Here is a 23,873-nt window from a genome sequence, read left to right as displayed (position 1 = left end):
GAGTAACCATAAAGTAAAAACAAGAAATTTCATGAAAAATCAAATATTGGACTATAACCAATTCAATTAGACCATAATTGGTCGATTCGAAGGTGGAACTTCTTTTAGTCGTTGTCAATCAAACTTGAAACCTTCCACTAATATGCTGTTGAATTTCTATAAGGCCTAATGCATGTTAAGGTTTTTACACACTTGGGAAAACCTAACTTCACATATCTATTTAGTGATGTGGTTTACAAACTTATTTCGTTTGCAGTTCATCTTCTCTAAAGTTGGCCAACTTGTCAAAAAATATTCTGATGCGAGATATTTATTTGTTTATCTGCTAATTGTTTCTTAGTTTAGAAACACCAGAACGGCCCCCTCGTTCAGCTGATGGACTTAAACCACAGGGTGCAGGGACTTTTCCCAGGGGTGGCCACTGTAAATGATCAATAAAGTTATTTGAAAAGCTTTCCATCAAGACACGCCCCTGCCTTCAGCTAGCATAACAACGCCCCTGCTAACAGTGACCCAGTTTAGCAACAGCGCGTCAGCTGAGCGCAGGGGTCAGGTGTCGGTTGGGAAATGTCCTCCAAACTAGTCTGAAAAACGTGGAAGACTTGACCTGTAAGTTTGAAGTCGCCATCTCACTCTAAAGATAATAAGTTAAGTAAATAAAATAAAGAGAGAGAGAGATGAGTTTGTGCGTTTTTATCCTTGACATACATTTAACTTAAGTTTATTCGTTTCTCTTGTCAATTACTTAATTAGCTACATATTTATTCTGGCAGCTAAAATAAAGTTTTTGGGTAATATTTTCTTCCTTACTGACATCCTAAAGTTGCTGTTTCTATCTTAAAATGTTTGCTTTGAGGACGTTCAGAGATGGAGGATGGAGATGTTTTGGACCAGCAGCTCCTCCTTTATGCCAAAGAGGGAAACTCTTCTCTGATTAAGAAGTTACTTCAGGCTAGAATGAGCCAAAGCAGCTCTCTCAATATTAACTGCAGATGTAAATAGTGTTGTTAACATTTAGTAGTCGAGTAACATTTATTTCTGAGAGTTCCTTTTCTTTTTAGCTCAGTCGCAAAGCACTCCAGGATGGACAGCCCTCCACCTGGCCTCCAGCTTTGGCTACAGAGAAGTTGTGGAGGAGTTACTTAAGGTGTCTTTCTTTAAGTAAGACTTTGTGATGGGAGCACATTTGATAAATGGATTGAATCCATGTATTTGCATTTTGCAGGCAGGGGTTGATGTGAATTTGCAGGAATGTCTGGGTGACACACCTTTACACAAGGCAGCCCAATCGGGAAGAAAGGTATCAATCCATCCTTTTACAGCAAGAGTCACTGTTCGGGTTGCAAATTATTTTAACCTATCGTAAATTTTGTTTGTTTGAGAATTTTAAATGTGTGCTTTTTCCTTTTGTATCAGGAAATTGTTTTGTTGCTCCTGCGATATGATGCCCATGCCAACATAATTAATGGAACGGGTCGAATTCCTAAAGATGTCACAGATGATGATGAAATCCACACAATGCTGGAAGGTATGACATCAGTGCAGGGAAGTCCCCCCCCCCCCCCCTCTTTTTTTCTTTTATAAATTCAGAATCTAATCAAAAAGGCTCAGCTGTCTTTTCTCTTAAGAATATATTTCTTTTATTTCTTCAGCTGCAGAAAGACGAGAGATTAAACAACGAGAGCAGAAGCTTCTGGAAGCTGCCAGAGAGGGGAATCTTCACACTCTGGCTACGCTGGTTAGTAGCTTTACTTTTTTACTTTTTAGGATGTTTGTTTTAGAAGTTTAAAGGGTATTTGATTTGTTTGCTTATTATTTTTTTAATGAAATGCACTTTAAAAAAATGTTGTCATGTACTATTTGACAGCTAACCTTCCATTATTTCTTTAGACTCCTTCAGAGAAAAATCAGGTTTGTTGTGTGTTTTTTAACATGTTCTTGAGAATTTTTCTGATGGACATAAAAAAAAATAATATAAAAACTGTGTTTCCGTGTATTTCTTTATTCAAATTGTTGTGAATCAGGAGCATACAAAATAAATTCCATTTCAAAGAGCTTGTAGGTGTGACGTTGGACCTACAACAGCACAAGCTCTCTTCTTTGCTTCATTCTGATGTATCAGCCTGTAAGCAAATAGATCCTTGTACGTCTGTTTACCTCGTCCGAGGTGGTGTCTGGCTCAAACCAGCATGGCTGGATAGCGCCAATATTGCTCGCCATTTTTGTTGCACCCATAATGTTGGGTTTGGGTAGCGGGAGAGTGTAAACAAAGGGATCACGAGAAATGAGGGAAGGTTTAGTCCGTGCCCACAACTCTGTGGTGTATTTCTACTGCTGCTCCGAAGAAACTATGTCTTAGAAAACGACAGGTTTTTTGAATATGGCTAACCGTGGCATAATCATAATAAAGTCTTTTACAATAGATCAAAGGTTGATTGGAGTGACTTTTAAGTCAGCATTAACTTGTATTTTGTTTTTCAGATGATCTGATGTAGGGAAATTAATGCAAGTCTCCTCTGAACTCATCCATGCAGCTCAGTGACAAAGGGCCTCCAGACATCCACTGCAGGGATTCAGTGGGAAACACGCCATTACACTGTGCAGCCTACAGGGGGCAGAAGCAGTGCATTTTAAAGCTGCTCAAGTGTGGAGCCAGCCCAAATGTCAAAAACAGCTATGGTATCTCTGTATATTGTTCTCATCATGCAGTTGCTTTGTAGTTCCCTGTCGTTTATTTAATGCTGATTTTGCAGGTCAGACGGCACTGGACCTGGTTTGCACTGATGAATTAAAACACATTGTGGGAGCATACCAAGACAAGGTACCGTTTTTAGTCACCCATTTAGTTCAAAACTGAGTTTCTTTTTCCAGAACTTTTCAAGCCTTCTGAATTTTCAATATCAATGTTTTTTTAAACTTTTTGTAGTTTTTTATTTTTATTTTTTGTCTAAAATGTCCTAGTTTGATTGAAAAGTTCATCTTAAACTTTTGTCATCTTGTCTGTACATCACATCAAAGATGTTTTTGTCGTGTGTTTTTATTTAATTTAATTTTCATAGTACATGAAATGTGCAACACAGAAGTTTGAGGGCCCGCTTTGGAAGGTAAAGGGACAACTCCTGTATACTGATCTCTTTAAATTTTATAACCATCTTATAATCTACATTTATTTGACAGGTATGTATGTATTAACTTGCCATAACAGGCCTGAACCAATAAAACATTCACCTTGAAGATCTAAAAGCCTTTAAAAAAACACTTGATTTAATTTATGCCAAAAGATACTTTTTCCGCTATATCTGGAGCCTGTTGTTTTAACACAAAGAATAAAACAAAAATGCTAATGCATTTATTGTTACTTCAATTTGACATTTCTAACTTTCAAATTTTACGAATGTTTACGTCTCCAGAGTTCATATTTTCTTGGATGGCGATCATACTGGGTGGTCATCGAGAATGGAACCATTTCCTGGTACAAGAAACGGTGGGAGTTTTTTTTTTTGTTGCCTTCTATGCTACCAGTACACACTTTACTGTGATCCAGGACACGTTTAATACAAAACATATCAAAGCAGCTGCACATCCACAAATTTCTACAACCTTTTGGGCTCCAAATAGTTTTCAATGAAGAGTCGTGAAGTGACGTGATTGTTGGTCATTTTGTTTGCTTGTTCTGTTAGATCAGATGCACAGACTGGTGTCAGAAAACAGGGCTGTAAAGCTCTGGCACAGTCCTACTGCATGGTAAGTGGCTGAGGTTAAAAGCCTGTTGTCATCTGCGCCCAGTCAAAACATCCTTCAGCTGTGATCAGCCCTGGACATGATAGTGTTTGATTCGGGGTGCAGCAGACCTGCTTTTTCCGTGTTTGTTTTTCCAGGTCAAACTGTGGGATCACTGCTTCTTCATGCTCAGATGCTTTGATGACACTGTGCATCACTTCAGGGTCCCTTCCAAGATCAACTCTGTGGCACAAAGAAAAGTGAGATGAAAAACGTTTTTAAAAATATAATAATTTACCGTAAATGTTTTTTTGGTTTGGCTTTTTCAATAGAAAAATAATCTGTCATGAAATATTTTTCTTCTTAGAGGTGGTTGGATGCTTTAGAAGAACACGCAGCCTACAGCACTCGTCACTCCGCACACGACCTCGTGATTTATGACGGAGTTGATGATAGTGATGTGGAAATGGGAAACCTGGCCCAAGCTGTTCAGGTAATTTGAAAAGTTCTTTTGAGAGAAATGAGAAAATGGCTTTTTTGTTCTTTTGTTTTGTGCTGGTTTGGATCCGAGTGCACTCTGGAGATGGTATGTTATGGTTTCCATGGAACTGAGAGTTCTGCATCTACATTTAGAAGATCAGAATCAGAATGTCTTTATTGGCACTGTCCACATTTATTGCCAGTAAATATACAGAATATAAATATATGGGGTACAGGCACATAGAAATATAGGAATTAAGTTAAGAAATATATAATAAATAAATAAAAGCCTTTATTTTTCATATTATTCAAACAAGACAAGTAATTTCAACATCGGTGCACAAAGCAGCACCAAAGGAAATATAAAATATATTGAAAATGTATATATTTATATAATTCCGACACAAAACAAGGCCAGTTAATCTCATTCTTGTTGCTTTGACCTTTGCATTTGCTATATTATCTTATATTCTAAAGCTTCTACAAAGTTGGTTGTAGAATTGTTGCTTTTTTTGTTTGCGTTTGATAAAGATGAAACTAATATTGTGCTCAAAGTGAGGGGCTATATAACCATTAACCACTAGCATCTTCTTCTACGTTATCTACAATACATATACAACCTTCACAGGCCTGTTCCTGAAGTTTCGAGAGTTGAGTTATTGTTTTATTTTTTTTCCATCTCTGATTTCCAAACTGCCTAGCTGTGCTGGATCTCCTTTATTATACAATGCGATAAATGCTTTAACGTTGCTTTAAACTGCATGCTTTCCACCTCTGGACCTTAACTCAAGCGATGCTCTATTTGGAGTTTAGCATTGGCTTGCTGAAAGATGCACAGCCTTTCTTGAAGATGATGCCCAGTGCTGTGTCCCAGTGCTTTTTCAATTGACTTTGCATGAAAAGTCTCCCGCCATCATCGCTGCCCCTGGGCTGGTTAGCTGCTTAAAGGAGTCAGAAAACCAACAATGTGTCTCAGATCTAATCATTCAAAATGTTTTATTTATTTGTTCTAATCTGCTGTTTGTAGGTGTCTCATTTTCCTTCTTTTTTGACACATGGGTACAATGAAACACCGAACACAATCACACTTCTATTTTTTTTGTCTTCTCACAGTTTCCAGTTCGACCCACTTAAAAATACCTCTACCCTTGTCATTTCTGGGGCAGAAATTACCCTTTGGAGCAATTTGGGGGGTTTCAACTCTAAGAATAATGGGTCAACAAAAGAACTCCGTTCAAAAACAGGTCAAATAAGAAGTTTTTAGTGGCCAAAAATAGTCTTTTCTAGCTTTTTGTCCTCATTTAAGTTGCAATTTTCTTTTCCTTGAGTTTGTCATGAAAACGGATTTCGATAACACCAGCTTTCCGGCCGCCTCCACAGACCTTTCCATTACAAAAGTTTTGCTGGGTTACAAATTGCCCCCCTTCTCAAGTGCCTCTCTTGTCGTCGCTGTTGCAGGCAGCGAAGGTCAGCCAGCAGACACTGGAAAGTGAAGTGTCAATATTTGGCTCTATGGTGAAGAATGAAGAAAATTCTGGTGAGTGTCAGAAAGATTCAAAGTTTCCAGAATTGTCTGTCAAAAGTGTTTAAGTGCCAAATAAATACATTTTTTTACATTATTCTTAAAAAGTGGTGGTTTAATGTTATGTTTGAGATGCTCTTTTTAACTTGATGTTTATATTTTTGTGCAAGTTTAATATATTTACACCTGAAACATTTAATGATCCACCTGAAATATAATTGGTCACATTTCTGTAGTTCACTCATTTTTAAATAGTAATGAAATTAGTCGGCCCAGTTTGACATATTTGAGAAAAATACATTTAAGCTGACCTTTCACCACTTTTGTACTTTTTAATGTATCAGGGTTTTTTTTCCAAGTATTTGTGTTTTAGATAACTCAGCTCCAATGATCTGTATAATATCTACAAGGCAATTAGCAGGGTTAGCAGATTTTCATGGTACGTCTGCAAAGCTAAATCAGTTTTTAAGAGGTTTATTCACCTTTTTTCTAAGCTCTGCAAAAATGCAAAGTATAGTCCATTCTGTTGTACTAGGAAAACTTTTTATTACTTAACAATAATTTTAGTTTTTTTTACACCAGTGATTTAGAATTCATTATAGGTATATTTAGTGGCTGCATTTTCACAAGCGAAGTTATTGGTTACCTATAATAAAATAATATTTGGGGATGTTTCTGTTTGATATGAATTTGCATATATTTGCATAAAGAGAAGTGTCATCATTCCATTTATTGTAGACATTTGGCGATTGGTTCTTGTTTCCCGCGCTGTGTGAGTTTGATGGTAACGGACGTGTTTGTGTTCGCAGCATTGGCTGCTCCTCTTCTGCTGAAAGCCAAAGAGACCTGTGACCTCACCAGTCAAACTTGTGCTGCTCTTCATCTCTGCCTTGAATTACTGTCGAAACAAGAAGAGGTAAGAGAAATGCACGTTTTGTTTACTAATGATTCAATAACATGGAGACTGTGATGTCCTCCATCTTTACTCGTGTCGTTTCTTGTCTGCAAAAATGCAGACATTTAAATCCCATTCAGATCGGATCGGATGTTCGACACTCCTTTTTTATTTTTTTATTTTTTTTTGATTTGCTGACGCTCACTGAAAATCTCATTGATTCCCTTTCCCTCTCCTGTGTGCTGTTCCACCATTGGCTGAACATATTATACTGAATGGTGAGGAAATTCCTAAGCCCTTCCCCCTTACGTTAGCGCTCTCATACCAATCAGGTTTTGAATTTGACCGTCTTTGTCCACCTGTCCTAAATGGAAGTTTGAGAGGTGGGGGAGCACTGGAACGATGTGATAATCACCGGCATGTTTGCTGGAAGGACACAGGAGAGATCCGCTTTTGTGCTTAGGTCTGCATTCAGCTCACAGATCAGTGTAGACGCGCACACACACACACAGAATCCCTGGGACTTGGACCTACCCGCTCCTGCTCCGGGGAGAGGCTGTGCGTGCGCCGTGCGAAGGAATTCAAGCGCCACATATTTACTGGCTTGGCCGAAGATGCGTGCGCTCGCCTTTATATCGTGAAATAAAAGCCTGCAGGCGCACTCTCCTCGTGCCAGAGCATCCGAGCAAAGGAAGAGAAATAAAAGAGAAGCAGCATCTGCCCTTTCATCCCTCGTCTATACAGGTAGAAAATTTTTATTTACATTTTTGTCTTATTTCCTAAGTAATATGAAAGCAATGGCCTGTTTGTCCATTCCTGCTGATGTTGTTTGAAGTTAAACAACAATTTCTTTTGGAGATTGGACATTCAGTCTAAAGCGTTGGCATACTCATCGGTATGCAGACGTCATTTCTAAGGGTTTAACAGTCGAGCACAGACTGAGTAATCTGTAAGGACGGGCACAAATAAAAGAGAATATACTTAAAAGTTGGTATTGTATACAGATAAACTTTAAGAGTTCAGTATTCATCTCATTTACAGTTTTTGTCCTTTTTTTCTTAACTGATCTTATCACAAATCACTCAGAATTATAAAATAATATCATGCCAAACACATTAGCATTTTAATGTAAAACCACTGGTAAAACTCAAATCTTTATCCTAGATGAGTACAAGTTAAAGTGGGTTTTTGCAGAAAAAAATGCAGTAATAATCTCTAATCATTTTCTGTCAGACTTAGTAAATCTCTGCTGCACAACAGCCGGTTCTGTTTATCCAGTCCACTTCCAAATCACATTATGGCTTCACAATTTGACAATATTGCAAAGTTTTTTTATATGATATACATGATTCAACCGACATGTTGAATTTCATTCTACTAGGCCTAGTACTTCCAGAGATATGAGTAAACCCAATGGCACCTCTGACAGCGCCACCTATTGGACAGCTGTTAAGAAACGAGTCTTGCCATTTAATCCCTCATCTAGAAAGTATTCTTTACCATTTGGTCAGTTTAGGTTGACCTGTGTAGGAGTTGTAGCTTCTTTCAGTTGATAATTGGCGTCCCTCATTTTGCATTTTACTGAAATGGTGAGGAATTGTGGGTAATAAGTGGTATCATTGAATGTGGTTTGGTCCAAATGGGGGTATGGTAAATATGGTGAGAGGAACACGTTAAATGAAGTCCATTCATTTCCAGAATTCACTTAAAACATCAGACAAAACAAATTCAACATCAATATTTCGGCATGCATGTTGGATCTGTCACCTCATGCTAATCTGCTGCTACTACAAGCACAAATTGGATTATATTTCCTACACTGCTGAGATTGCCGGTATTGAGCAGTATTTAGTCTAATCCCACATCTCCATTGATGACACTCGGATTTAGCGCCATGAGAGAGCTGCATGCGCTCGTAGAGCATGCATGCTGTTGTACTTTAGGGGGACTAAATGATGCAATAAAGAAATGAATTCATAATTAAAATGCATTTCCAGTAGGCACAATATTTTGCCTCTCAGCATTGCAGATGTGGCCTATTTCAGCAGCAGCAGCTGCTGCAGAGTCTCATTTCATACACACAGACTACAGCGGGGCAGGATTGTTGGTGACTACTCAGCTGTTAAAGTAAAGAGGTTTGTGCAGCTAACCCGACTCCTTCAGAAGAACCCCATAAAGACTGAGCTGTAAACAAACAGAAACCTTCCAGTGACGGATCTCTCAGATTTATGGGAGCAGCCTTTCTTGGTGGCGTTTCAGCACCTGCCAAAGAAGCAGAGCAAGTTCAGAGTTTGAAGACGTGACATGCAGCTGCACACATCTGCCAGTTTGTGTTGCTCGAAAGGAGCAGGACGCCAGGATCAGCTTTCTTTTTTCATTGATTCATACATTTTAGCATCAGGTTGTGGGGCTGAAGAGAACACACTGTACTATTGGCCTTCACCTCCATCACTGACACATTATTCACCAACCACCTTACTGTTTAGTTCCTTCTGAGGAGTCTTTACTCTGTACATTGTTCTACAATAATAATCCGTCTTTTGACCTTTTTATAGCTCAATTTTTTTAATTATAAAGTGACATAAATGGTTTTTCTAAAATGACTTACACCTTCAGCTGCTATTCTAGTTTAAATGTAGTATTTTATTTTCAATAAATCCAGCATTTAGTTGGTCAAGGAGGAGCATCCCTCTCAGTCTCCAGCTGCAGCCCAGAGCATCGACATGGCTTAAAATAGAATAGAATTGTGGCGGGGCGCGAGATGCCGCCGGGAGAATAATAGAGCTGGCGAAAATAGTTACACAACCAAGTGGTTGGACTCTTCTGCTTAATGTCCAGGACAGGGAGCGTTGATGCAGCCTCCTACACAGAAACAGGATTTATCTCATGCCGTTTAGCCTTAAACAGATTCCCAGGTGCATTTAGAATAAATTATGATAATGTTCAAGTTTGTTCTGTTTCAGCTCCTGTGCAAACTGCTTTGGTAAACAATGCTTTTTTAATGGAAATGATTTGAAAATGAAAGAAAGTTTAGCATATTTTTGTATATTCCTTAAAGTTATATAAGGACTATGTATTCAAATCTAACCAGATTTTTTTCCTTTTGTTTGTCATTTCATAAAGAAAAACATTAAGGAGGTGGACACAGCTTAAAGACCCCCTCTGATCACTTGTTTTTTTTTTTCTAAAAGTGTTCCCAGTGGTCTCTTAATTGTGATTATGCAGTTTTAAGCCAAAATCCAAAAACTTCAGTCGTTTTCTAGGACAGACTTTTTGCAGAGCAGAAGTACTTCATTAGAAATTTGCTTCTGAGTTGTGGGTAGGACTGTTGGCACATAGCAACCCCGCCCCCCTTCTCCTCTCTGTTGCTGAGAACTCTAAGCATATTTTGTGGCCCACCCAGTGTATTTTCTACATCATTAATAAGCTCTTTTTAAAACACATTTTTTTTCTGCTCCTGATTCACAACAGTTTAAATAAATATATACTCAGAAATTCTATTTTGGGATTAATTTTCTTTATATATGTCTTCTAGCATCAGAAAAATGCCACATGAACAGGTTAAAAACCACAAAAACAACATTTCTATCAGATTGGGTTTTTTGTTTTTTAAAAGGTGAGGGGCCATATTTGTGTTTAGCCTACAATGTCAAATTGTAAGACATTTGTTTTCTGAAATTACTATTAAAGGGTCGATATCATTCTATTAAGCCTTTCAGAGTAAACTGTAACCATACATATTATATATTAACTTTGGCACAATAAAGAACATTTTTTTTAAATGAAAAGTGATTTTCGCGAGTTCATTTTCCTTCCCAGAAGTAAGACGGCATCCCTGAGGCTCCGCCTTTTGCTCTTTGTGGGGCCGCCCATTGCCTAACGTCAACCTAGAGCTGGCCTCAGAAGCGTATCTGCGTCTCGCCCACAAGCACAAACAACATCCGAACCTTTGCAGAGATGGATGTGAATACTGTGCATATAAAAGGAAATGGAGCGTTTTTGCCCCGCTTGCTCCACAGAGTAAACAGTATGTGTGTCTGCTAGCCTGAGGGTGGTACTGCCAGCGCAGACTCTTTCTGGAAGGGGCTGTTCCCCACTTTGTGATATGACATCGTGAGAACCCGCTCCTTTTCGTAGATTGGGGGGGCTGGTGCTCAGAGAGCAGGTTTTTTTTTTTAGAGGAATGCTCAGAGATGCATGAACAGCTCAAAATACCGCTTTTGTTTTTTGTTTTTTTTTGTAGGTAATATAAAAAAAGGTGATTTTGCAGGATGCCTACCCTTCAATATTGTGTAGGATCTAAAATATACATATCTTTTTACAGAATATAAATATTCGTCATTACCAGGTGGTTATGAAAATTAAATCTGAGCTGAGATTAAAAATGGACTTAATGAATATTTGCTGAAACAATCAGTGCTCATTTTAAAATTCTGGCTCTGTGACCTTTTAAGAGCTAACACTTAATCACAAAGGATGTTTAGCTAATTAAAAACAGACCTTTCATTCATTTGGGGTCTCAACGTTTGCTTCTATCTTGTGTTATATTGTTATTTAGAGTAAAGTTCATAGTATGTATAGTTTTTTTGTTTGTGTTTGTGTAATATTTTCCATCAGTTCTGTACTTTCTGAAAATGCTTTTAGAATACAATTAATTTAAATAGTGTGGATTTCAAGATTTTCTCTTATTTTTCCTTTAAAATTATGTTTTTGGTCCAACCTGGTCTTTTGTTTTTTTTAAACTGTGTCAAATATTAAAACTAGTTTTGTGTGTGCTGTGACCTGTCAGGGCTTTTGTTTCTATAATTTGGGTATTTTCTTTTTTTTGTAAAGATTTTATTGCTCAGCTTTAAATCCAACTGCATTCTATATGAAATGTAAAGGGATGAGGATGAAAGAAATGATCAGCTGTTTCTCTTTCAATCAACTTCTTCAGCCCCGCCCACCTGATTGTCATCTCTCTGGTCTGCTCCTGCTATTGGTCATAAAAATGTTCAAACGTGTTGGCTAAAAAAACAACATTGTTTGTTCTAGCTTAGCTTTGTCTCTCTGGTTCTGTTAGTATAGGATGCATATCAGCAGCAGACAATAGGAAACCCTGATCCGTTCTGTCTAATAATGACCTGGCTCAGGTTCCTTTCAGTGGATACTCGGTTCCAGGACTGTTAGCTCTGAGAGACTGGCCTGTATTGTTCCACTACAAAGAAACCAGATCTGTTTGAAGGGTTAGAGCAACGACCTCTCATCAGCACCAGAGATGCACTCGCTGTATCAGCTGATCAAGCACATTAATACTTTCATGTCTGATTTCAATTGCATTTGCAAGCAGTGCTCTGCTGTTTTTAAAAAGGAGGAGATGACTTTCTGGTTTTATTAGAACCTCCTGTATTTTACAGGTGTGGAGTCTGAAAATAGAGCAGGAGGAGGAGAAGAACAAAGCTCTGGCAGAAGCCCTCCAAACTCTAGCAACTGAGCATCAAGAACTTAAGAGTTGCTTTAATAAGAGCGGAAGGTTTTCCACCCTCGAAACCCTCACAGAAGATGACTTCTATGATGCTGTGTCAGGTCAGCAAGTCTGCTTATTTCATGATCCTGACCACCAGCTTCCCACTATTTATCTATTCAATCACATTAAAGCACATGAAATCCTTTACTATATATGCATTTTCTTATGTATTTTTTGGAAGCATTTTTTCCATCAGCACAAGCCAGTGCATAGAAACTGCTGAATGAGCATTCACTAAGAGGGCTCGTTCCTGCCAGTTATTGTAAATCAAGCAGCTGCAATCACTTATTTTCATTCGCCGTCTGCTGCAGTGAGGGACTTGGCTCCTTATCCAACAAGCTTTGCACACACATACATCTTCCTCCATCTGTTTAAATGTAGGGGGGGGGGGGGGGGGGGGCTGTCTACATCTACAGTCAGTTTATCATTGTCGTGACAAACTAGTCTCCCTCTGTTTCAGCTTACATTTGTGCAAATGCCACCCTCATTCAGTTTTCTGGCTCTCTTATTGCCGTCACAACTAAAGATAAGCAGAAAGACTTTTCTATCTACTGTTCTTATAGTCTACTGTATTTTTTGAGCTCATGCACTCCCATGCAACACTGTCTTAATGGACACAGTTTAAATCAGAAACCCCCAAAAGGAAAACTGGAAAAGCTTGATGGATGCTGTCTTGCATCCACTCTCAGCTTTTTCCATTAGATCGTGCAGCAGACTGTAAAAACAACAGCTTCAAGATTCATAAAGTTTGTTACGAATATTGAAGAGTTGGAAAATGTAAGTCTTTGAAAATGCATGATTTAAGTTCAACAATATGGAAGTGTTTATTATTTTTAAAGGTGTCATCTTAAAGCCTTTTTTGTTCTATTTATGCTTCGAAATGTTTTAAATTATGCCGCCTTACTATACATATGTTATAGTTAACCTGTTTAACTTTATTTGTTTAGAGAGAAAAATTGGTTTTATTTTTAGTTTAACTGTCTAAGATTTGGTTAACATTTAATACAGTGCAGATATATGAAAAATATCACAACGGCCACACAAAATTCAGCTTTAAAGTCTAATTTAGTGTACAGAAACTGCATTGTCTACCCTATATGTCAAAGACAACACCTGACATCGCATCCAGCAGGCAGAGAGTAAACAGTGTTGGAGGAAGTTAAGCCTTTGTGTCGCCTCCCTTTGCAACACAATCCTCAGGTGGGGTTTGGCCGGCAGCTGGGAGGGAGGAGGTTGGAGAGGAAGCCAAACATGAGCTCCTAGTCTCAGAGCGTGTACCGTTGAGGCGGCGGAGCCCGAGCTTTTCTGCGCGAGCACCAAACGGGCGCATGCAAATAACTGGAACGACCCAATATCCTCCCCCTGCCACCTCTCTGCAGAATCGGAGTCGGAGCTCTCTGTGAGCGGCTTCCTGTCTGTGGCCAGTTTCTCCTACGACGAGGACGAGGGCAGAGACTCCCGCCTTTTCAACAGCCTCAGCCATCCAAGCGCGCACGGGGGGGCTGCCGGAATGTCAGACGAAGGTAACCAAGGCAACCGACCAGCCCAATACAATGGCGTCAAGAAGCACAGGTGGGCTATGCTCCAGTTCTGATGTCATGTTTATTTACAGGCTTGAGTGATGTGCACGGAGGCTGATTCAGAGGCTTGCTCTCAGCTCTGTGCAGACAACCGGCTGAATAACAACCATCATAAATGGATTTCATTCAATATTCCCTCAACTTTGAACAAAAGCCCTGCTTGGTTTTGATGAGAGGTGGCTGACCTAATTCAGCGGGAAGGTCATGCGTTAGGCTGAATTGGTAAAATAAGATGCAAGCTTCCCTCAGAGGGCTGTTGATGTTATTTTCTCAGACACTACAGTATTCCATAGAGAATATTCTGTTTTTGTTTGGGATCTGCTCCAGTTCTCCAAATCAACGATCCCTTCAGTGTTTTGCTTTCTCACACTGGTTCTAGTGGTTTATAATTCAATTTCAACATCCTTAAAGAAAGGAAAAAAAGCACTTGCAGGAGGTGATGACACTGTGTGGTGTGGTAAGCATTTGTGAGGCATCCTTTTGCTCAGTCAGTTTGGCTTGTCATCACTGGATTTTAGGCGCTAATTAGTTCCTTTTAGGCAATTTCGCTTAGAGGAAATGTACATTTTTCCGAAAAGATCATAGGAAAAGTATTTGTCAATTTGTTTTGTTATTAATACATATTTTTAATGCTTTAAATGTGTTATTTTTAATATAAATTAGCCAAATAAATACGTAAAAAAAAATTGGCAGCATTTAAGTATCCTATGAGGTAAAAAAAAAAAAAAAACTACAGGTCTCACGTACTTTTTACAAATAGGATTACATTCTGTTAAATAGTTAATATAGGGAATACAATCTTACTCCTTTATTGTGTTAAAGGCCTCAAGGAACTCAGAACTGCAACAAAAACTAGGCCAGAAGTATATCTGTTATGCACCAGTGCCCTGCTCATCCTACAGATGGAGCAAATTCTTCCCCACTCCCCACATCTCTGTTTGCTTTGTTGAAGTAATGTGTGTAGCACTCCTTTTTCAACAGGAGCGCCATCTGCTCTTAGCTAGCCTACCTGTAAGCTATCAGTTCTGCTCATGTCAGTCACTGAAACCACAGACAGGGAGGATTGGATTCGGAGAGCTGGAAAACGCCAAAACCTTTATAAAGTATGCTCTGGAAAGCAGCACTTCAGGAACAATTGCAAAGTATCAATGGTTGACATTTCTGCATTACACCTGAAAGGCGACTTTTAAACCTTCTCAGCTAAAACCATTGACTGTGTATGAGAACCGGACCGGGACTTACTCCAACCAAATGAAGTCAATTCAATTTTGTGACAGAAAAAAACAACCAACAAATGAGTTTGAGGTGCATTGTTGTTTTTGTGAAAGATTCTCAACAAAGATTTCTTTACTTTTTCTGTAAAAGCATTCCCAGTGTTTTCTTATGATTATGCCATTTTTAGGCAAAATACAATACCCTGTGTCCTTTTCTAGGACATAGTTTCTACAGAGCAGCAGTAGTTCATTAAAAATGTGCCTGAGTTGTGGGCGGGACCGCTGGTGCGGAGCAACCCCGCCCCCTTACCCTCCTGTTACCTAGTGCTTGGAGCAAGGAGCTTGTGGCCTGCCCAGGGTATTTTCTACGTTACAATTAAGCTCTTTTAGAAGGGCATTTTTTCATCTGCTCCTGATTCACAATGATTTGAATAATGAAATACTTAGAGATGCAAATTTGAATTCATTTTCTTTATACACGTCCTCCATCATCAGTAAAAAGGCCACAAGAACATACTAAAACACCAAAAACGTGATTTTTCCATCTGAGTGGGTCTTTAAAGCATTGTGGTGAAAGTATTTCTTTTGGAAGTTGCATTTCTTGAGGCTTTCTCTGGCGCTGATTTATGCATGGATGGGATCTAATCTGGCTGAAGGTCTAGATTTGGACCTTCAGTTGCAGTTTAAAGTTAAAGGGCTGGTTTGGTGGCTAACTGCTACTCAATGGGGATTAAGCTGCTACTTTAATCTTCTTTTTGCTTGGTCAGAATCCCATGAGTGACTTCAAAATTATTCGGTTCAGCCCTCTGTAAATGACAAAAACTAATCAACAAAGTATTTTCTAACACAAGTGTACTTCAGTTTGATGAAGGTTTCAGTCAGTAAATGACTTATGATTTCATGTTCACTTTACAGTTACCGGTACGAAGCCCATTGAATAAAATTGAATTGAATTAAATGTCACGCACACTCTTTTTTTTCTTTTGTGTTATTTTCTCTCAGGACGTCTCTGCCAGCTCCCATGTTTTCCAGAAATGATGTCAGCATTTGGAGCATCCTGAAAAAATGCATCGGCATGGTGAGAACAGGCTGTCTCCATCTATTTTGCTTACAATTTCACAAATGTACTACTTATTGATAAAAAGCAAAGTATTATCAAATTAGCATCATATTTTTATAGCACAACTCTGTTTGTAGAAGAAAAAAAAGATTTTTGTCGATTTAAATTTAAACTACTTTGGTCAAATTTAAGATCAAACAAAATAAAATAGTCCAATGTTTGCTGTTCATGAATCTTTTGTTCAGAATAAAGTGGGTACCTTTGGTTCAGTGTAATCTTGAATCGGCATTCTCCATCAGATCTGCAAAATTCACCAATACAAATAAATACAAGGATGGCTGTCTCAGTCTATTGGGTGATATTTAAGTAACACAAGTTCATCACATCTACACAATGGTGTTTGTTGCTGCTTAAACACAGAGCCCTTCCTAAAGACTCACAAAAACAAAGGGTAAGCAACTTTTTTTGGCTGCAGCTGTTGATTTTGTTCTCCAACACTTTCCCCCCAAGTGTAATGTTTTGTTTGTTTCCATTTTTAATTGATTTGACCTAAAACGCTGCAGAGCAGCACTTAGAAGAAAACACTTTTTTTCTACACGGCTGCACAACAAGAAAAGCAAATCTTTGTTCCGCAACCCTTTGTATTTTTTCATCTGTGGACAAAATGTCGCCCAAAAATGCGTGGTCGCATAGATTTTTTCGTTTTCTTTATATTGTTTATGGTTTTTAAACAGTCTAATATTTAAAAGGAGTGGATCATCCATTTCCAAGCCAATTCCCCATCTTTTCTTCCCAGGAGTTATCAAAGATCACCATGCCGGTGGTTTTTAACGAGCCTCTGAGTTTCCTGCAGAGACTGACGGAATACATGGAGCACACCTACCTCATCCACCAGGCTAATGCAGCCACAGACTCTCTTGAAAGGATGAAGGTATCAAAGAGTACTTAAGGAAATGTTTTTTTTTCCAGAGCATCTTTTCTGTTGAACCAATACGAAGCGATTGAGTTGACGTGATGGATCTGTTTAGTGTGTTGCAGCGTTCGCTGTGTCCGCTGTCGCATCACAGTGGGAAAGGACAGGGAAACCCTTTAACCCGCTTTTGGGCGAAACATATGAGCTGATCAGGTACGATGGATGTAAACGTGTTTTTAAATCAGCAGAGAACATGACCGTTTCACTAGCAACATTTGTCCTCAACCAGAGATGATTTGGGGTTCCGATGGGTGTCGGAGCAAGTAAGTCATCACCCTCCCATCAGTGCCTTTCACGCTGAGGGCTTCCAGGAGGATTTTGTCTTCCATGGGTCCATTTATCCTAAACTCAAGTTCTGGGGAAAGAGTATAGAGGCTGAGCCCAAAGGAACCATTACACTGGAACTTCCCAAGTGAGTTCACCGCCGCTTTCCTTAATCATTTCTTGTTTCGTTTGCTAATTTTTTTTCCTCTTAACCTCTGCAGATATAATGAGGCTTATACTTGGACAAACCCCACCTGTTGTGTGCATAACATCATCGTTGGTCAGCTTTGGATTGAGCAGTATGGCAATGTTGAAGTGGTCAATCACAAGTAAAGGAAACCTTATTTTTATTTGAAGTATATTTGAAGTATATGCCATTTACCATATTTCAAGCATTTATAGCATTACATCGATCGAGATGTGACGGTAGATGACGGGCGCTTCAACTCCCCGCGCAAATATATGTTTTAAAACCTCAGTCAGCGAATCAACATCCTCTGCGTGAAAAAACTCTCTTGATTGACATGCAGAACGGCCAACCGGACATCCTCTGAAGCATACGTCACTGTGAAAAGCTATTGTCTCTGCTTCCTATTTTCATAATAAAACGCCTCATCTGTTCTAATTATGCACTACTACCAAAATAACATTAGTACACATGACAAAGCTATCTTCTCAAAAAAATGTATATACTCCTACTGTGTAGTTTTGGAGTTATAAGTTGAATAGTGACTTTGGTTCAGGCCATAATTAGTCTAGCAGTTTATTCTAAAAATACTATACAAGTCAATTTATGATTATGAGAAATGACATTGTCAAGAAGATGACATCTTCCTTACCGAGAAGGAGGGTCTAAAGACAGGGATGCCCAGTTTAGTTTAGTCTGTTTAGTTTAGCCATTACCTATTAAATTCTATGACTATATGTTATATATGATTCATGTTTATTACCAAAACTACCTGTTTGAAACCCATTAAGATGACTATTGCTGTAATATTGGGCTATAAAAAATAAAATTAAATTAAAATGAATTTAATTAGTTCGTTAATTTTTCTTTATTTTCCAAAAATGTATTACTTCATTAAAAAAATAAATTGATGTATTAATTAAGGCTGCACGGTGGAACAGAGGTTAGCGCTCTTATCTCACAGTTGGGACTTGAACTAGGGGCCTTCTCACTGTCATGCCCAGTCATCACTGCACAAAGAAAATATTCACATCACAGCAAAAGAGAAACACGAGTCAAGGAAACAAATGCCAAAATTCAGCACCAAAGAGTCTTCGTTAACAGAACATAAAACATTTCGTATTAAAAAAAAACATTGAGTGTGTGTGAGCTTATAAAAACTAAACTCGACTCTCAACCTAGCCATAAGTAAACGGGACATCATCGGACCCAACGATCCGATTTTTTTCCCCGTCATCCACGAGAAAAAGGGTTCCAAGTAACTAAATGGAGTGCTTACTGATTATTCTTACAAAATGTAATTAGCAGAGAAATGTTATCATTTCTTCATGATCTGATAGTAGGATTTGAATCCATTAGAGCAAAAATCAAGAAGGTTTAACCTGCAGAGGAGGAGAACGAAAGAATTCACAGGCTGCGTTTTTGTGTTCCAGAACTGGTGAGAGATGCAACTTGATGTTCAAGCGATGTGGTCTCTTTGGGAAAGAGCTCCACAAAGTTGAGGGATATATTCTAGATAAAAGGTAGTATTTGCGGATTGGTGCCATTAAGAAATAGCTTTGGCATAAACAATTGGCTCCATAGTGCTGTTTGAAAAGAAAGAGTTCCTCATTCACATTTGTTTGTTTGCAGTAAAAAGAAGCTCTGCGCGATATACGGCAAATGGACCGAATGTCTGTATGTCGTGGATCCTGCAATTTATGATGCCAACAAAAAGATGGATAAAAAGAATTCAGAGGAAAAGAAGAGCAACAAGGAGGTAAAGATTTTAGATCCAGCACCTTCAGGATTTCATGGTGTGAGCCAGTTTCTAAGGATCATCCTAAAATCTGGTCCAGTCCGAGTCTTTTCTGAGATTTGATGTGATTTATTGATTTTAAGCATCTTTACATAGATTTAGCAAATCCATTACAGAAATGATTAAATGCATAGATAAAAAAAAAACAGAAACTAAAACTAACAAAAAAGACGCTTAAATCACATTTGCTTAAATTCAATATAGTGATCATGAACTAAAAGTCAGGTAGGGCTTGATTTATTGCTTGAAAAGGAGTGGGAAAGAAGCGAGCCCCCACCTTACAGAGTTAATTCATTTTATAGTTTTGAGATCCGGTTCTGATCCGGTTCTTGTCATGTTACGAAATCCAGTGCCTAGTAATGATTGATTATCTTCAGAAAACATTCAGTAACGGATCAAAGAATAACTTTAGCAATCAAGTGGGGGGGGGGGGGGGGGGTACATGGCCCCCAAAATCCACAACTCAATACCTTTGTGATCTAATGATTTTTGACTCATCAGATGAATGGTATCCCATAGGGATGTGATTCAACCAACTCTCCAAGGTGCTTCATTTACCCCACTGCACCATCAAGTGGACAAAAAGAGTATTACAGGCAAAGTGATGGTAGAAGAAAAGACAGATTAAGTATAAGAGCCAAGTAAAAGATGACGTTATTTACATGGAGTGGGAACACATTGGCGAACACAAGCATGTCACTGTGCTTGTGTTGCTTTACGGCTGTGACGTGTGACAATCAGGACGGGAAAACAGAGACATATTATTCGTTTTTACTAAAAACAACTTTCTTCTAAATCTCCAAACTGTCTCCCCCTCTATCCAAGCAGTCTTCAAACTACAAATGACCACAACTCTCCACTTAACACCCATATTTTTATTGGAGCCTGAGGGATTTATATTGCTGTCAAAACTCGCGGCACAATCCACACTTCTTCATTTGGTACAGCAGGGATTCAAACGCCAACCTTTGTCATGTCCTCCCCTACATGAAACAAGCCTGGATACGGCGTCACATCACTAGTATCCATCTGTTTGTCTGATTCAACAGACTCAGAACAGTGTTGATGAAGAGGCAGAGGAGATGCCTCCACCGGTTGCTGAGACTGTTCAGGTCATCCCCGGCAGTGAGCTCATCTGGAAGATAACTCCTCGACCGGAGAATTCAGCCAAGGTACGCAGGGAGCCGAGGTTGAGGGGATCAATAGAAGGTTCTAGCTAATCGCTTCCGTCTTTTGCAGTTTTATGCGTTTTCCACGTTTGCCATGCAGCTAAATGAGCTTGACAAGATCATGGAGGGAGTTCTTCCTCCCACAGACAGTCGTCTCAGGCCGGATATTCGTGCCATGGAGAACGGAGACATGGGTAGTAGTTTTTTTTTGTTTGTTTTTTAAGTTTTCAAGATTTGGTTTATTGTCATTCCACACATATGCAGAGAAATATACAGGTGAGACGAGACGTTGTTTCTCACTGGCATGACAGTGCAAAGAAGCAAGCAATAATAAAAAAATGGCAATAGAATAACAATCCAAGGGTTGTGTGGGGGGGTTGGGGGTGATCCTTGGGTCTAATTGCAGAGTGGAGTTTGTGAGAGCATGAATGCATGAGGACAGTCCGTTCAGCAGCCTCACAGCCTGTGAGAAGAAGCTTTTTAGCATCCTGCTCGATCTGCAGCTGATACTCCTGAACCTCCTCCCATATGGCATGAGGGAGAACAGTCCATGAGAGGGGTGCTGGGGGTTGCTCTGCGTAGGCGGCGCTGCTCTTACAGCTCCTTCAGGATCCGGAGAGGTGCACCAACGAACTCCCTCGCAGTCCTGACCATCTTGCTGAGTCGATGCTTCTGTGCTTGTCTGATGAGCATTATGGAATAGGTGGAGGAGGAGAAGTCGTTAGTGAGGTGCACCCCCAGGAACTTCCCCTCGACCTTCTCCACAGCAGCACCGTTCATGGCCAGATGTGAGTGGGGGTGATTGCCAGATGCCCTGAAGTCGATCACCATTTCTTTAGTTTTGTCCACGTTGATCTTGAGGTTGTGGGATGTCCACCACACTGCTAGCTGCTCCACATCCATTCTGTAAGCAGACTTGTCATTGTCGCTTATGAGACCAATCAGTGTTGTGTCGTCTGCAAACGTAACACTGTGGTTGGTGGCGTATCGAGCTGCGCAGTCATGCGTGAGCAGACTGAACAGCAGTGGGCTCAGGACACACCCCTGTGGTGTGCCCGTGCTCACTGACATGGGCCTGGATGTGTTTCTGCCGATCTTGACTTGTCTGCAGCCTGTCTGTCAGAAAGCTGAGCGTCCAGTTGCAGATTGCCGTGTCCACGCCTAGTAGCCTCAGCTTCTCCACCAGCTGCTGTGGAATGATGGTGTTAAAAGCCGAGCTGAAGTCGATGAAGAGGACTCTAGCGCAGGTTTTTTTCTTCTCTAGATGTGCCAGTGTGAGGTGGAGAAAGGTGGAGATGGCATCTTCCCTGGGTCCATTTGCTTTGTATGCAAATTGTGAAGGTTCCATAGTTATTGGAAGACTGTTTTTAATGTGTTTTAGGACCAAGCGCTCCAGACATTTGGTCACAATTGGTGTGAGGGCCACAGGGCGTAAGTCATTTGGGCCGGCTGGATTTGACTTCTTTGGGATTGAAGTAATAACAGCAGTTTTATGACAGATGGGTACAAATGCCTGCCTGAGTGATGTCTTAAAGATGTCGGTGAAGACATCTTTAAATTGCTCCGCGCAGTCTTTCAGAACCCGTCCAGGGATGTTGTCCGGGCCGGCCACTTTGTGTGGATTGATGGTGGAGAGGTTTGTGTTCAGCTACAGCAGATTTATGGCATCAGCAGGTTTTCTGTTTTTTTGTGCAATAGATCTAGCAAGTGGAGAGAAGAAAAGACTGGAGGAAAAACAACGCACAGCCCGGAAGAATCGCTCAAAATCTACAGAGGAGTGGAAAATAAGGTCAGTCATTGGATAATGGGAGCCACATTTGTTGCTGATTACTTGATTTTATGAGTTGATTCATTTTTAATTGTTATTATTTTATGTTCATTTTCCCTTTACTATAACTGAGAAGGAATGTTGCACCCGGCCCAAGGTTTGATTTTAACCTTATCGGTCTCTTCCAATGGTCTGCTTTGATGTGAAGTGCTGCACTACACTGCCCTCCTCAGGACAAATTGAAAACTGCGTGTGCTGATTTTTATTTTTTCCAGTTTGTTTTTCCAGTCAAAAATGTTTTTTTGATTTTATTCTCATAGTCCATAGTCATCACTTGAATGATCATATCTTTTCGTTTCCCCTTCAGGTGGTTTCAGCAGGGAACCAACCCTCATAACAAAGCTCAGGACTGGATCTACCTTAAAGGCTACTGGGACCGGAACTACACCCAGATGCCTGATATTTACTAAATGGAAACTGTGCAAATTTGAATGCAGACTGCTGTGTCACCTCAAAAATGTGTCTGCTGCTCTGTGAATGCATTCACACACACACACACACACACACACACACACACACACACACACACACACACCCACCCACACACACACACACACATATATATATATATATATATATATATAGATAGATAGATATAGATATAGATATAGATATAGATATAGATATAGATATAGATAGATAGATAGATAGATAGATAGATAGATAGATAGATAGATAGATAGATAGAGATAGATATATAGATATATAGATATATAGGTGGGTGGGTGGGTGGGTGGGTGGGTGTGTGTGTGTGTGTGTGTGTGTGTATATATATATATATATATATATATATATATATATATATATATATATATATATATATATATATATATATATATATATATATATAAAAAAACCAGTGAACATGGAGGTAAATAAATCTGTGTAATTAATAAAGCACAAACAACTCTAGCTTATTTATTGTGGCTACTGACCACTGAAGTGAGGTATTTACATGTAGTGCAAAAGGTAGAATGTATGTTAGATATGTAAATGTTAGATAAAAGTTCTAAAAAGAATACTGACTGTAACTTTGATAGTTTTTCCATCATTCTCATTCAGGCATAAACACCTTTAGCTCATCTGTATCATTGAGATGACAACATGGCGCTCACGGTTGTTTCCGAATGCAGCTTTGACGTTTTTACTTGTGAGCTAATCTTTATTATGCATCGCAGGATTCCCAAGTACATCTTTTTTGATCAATTTGCCTTATGTTCTCCTCCTTGGTAAAGCAAATGGTGCAAGTATTGGTGTTTTAAATGAATGTTAGAAACCCGCCTCGTTGCTTATTTGAATGGAAACTGTGGTCGGCTGTAAAAAGTGTGTTTTGCCGTTTATGTAAAAGGAAACTTCTGCTAAATTGAATCTCCTTAGATTACACGTAATACTGGTTTGAACAATTAAATATAAACATTGCTATAATTTAACACTGTACAGACATAGGCAGTGTGATCAAACTCTGCACTTACAGATCTGTGTGTATGAAGGTGTGGTGATGGAGCAGCTCTACTAAATGCATTTCTACAAATGCATGTGCATAGCTATCCCTATGAAAGCCTTCCCTCCTTCAGTGAAGCCCTGAATAACTCATGATACTGATAGATGCAGCATGTTTTAGGGATGTTTTTTTCCGTCATTTTAGTTTTAAACTGAATTTCTATAAATGCTTAATAA

General features: G+C 39.3%; 1 protein-coding gene across 7 annotated transcripts; it reads left to right on the top strand.

Annotated features, from left to right (window-relative positions):
• The first annotated feature begins 516 nt into the window (after positions 1-516).
• LOC101163768 (oxysterol-binding protein-related protein 2) lies at positions 517-22,767 on the top strand. Of its 7 annotated transcripts, none has more exons than XM_023965280.1 (28): positions 517-609; positions 866-994; positions 1,062-1,147; positions 1,226-1,300; positions 1,417-1,528; positions 1,653-1,738; positions 2,535-2,679; positions 2,754-2,821; positions 3,060-3,104; positions 3,411-3,484; positions 3,681-3,744; positions 3,879-3,980; positions 4,088-4,213; positions 5,659-5,737; positions 6,532-6,638; positions 12,014-12,182; positions 13,503-13,695; positions 15,920-15,995; positions 16,774-16,908; positions 17,006-17,103; positions 17,180-17,362; positions 17,436-17,543; positions 18,835-18,924; positions 19,034-19,160; positions 20,249-20,371; positions 20,439-20,562; positions 22,067-22,157; positions 22,504-22,767. In XM_023965280.1, exons 2-28 carry the CDS (start codon positions 868-870, stop codon positions 22,604-22,606), a joined length of 2,916 nt encoding a protein of 971 aa, XP_023821048.1. In that variant the 5' UTR covers positions 517-609; positions 866-867; the 3' UTR covers positions 22,607-22,767. The 7 variants fall into 7 exon arrangements, with proteins under 7 accessions (XP_023821048.1, XP_023821052.1, XP_023821047.1 ...); XM_023965279.1 differs by having other exon boundaries at positions 523-609; positions 857-994; XM_023965284.1 differs by lacking the exon at positions 866-994 and having other exon boundaries at positions 521-609; positions 22,504-22,766.
• Positions 22,768-23,873: the final 1,106 nt, after the last annotated feature.

This window comes from Oryzias latipes, chromosome 17 (genome assembly GCF_002234675.1).
Source record: "Oryzias latipes chromosome 17, ASM223467v1".
NCBI lineage: Eukaryota > Metazoa > Chordata > Actinopteri > Beloniformes > Adrianichthyidae > Oryzias > Oryzias latipes.
Note: the sequence above shows the minus strand (reverse complement) of the source record. Positions and strands in the feature narration are given on the sequence as shown.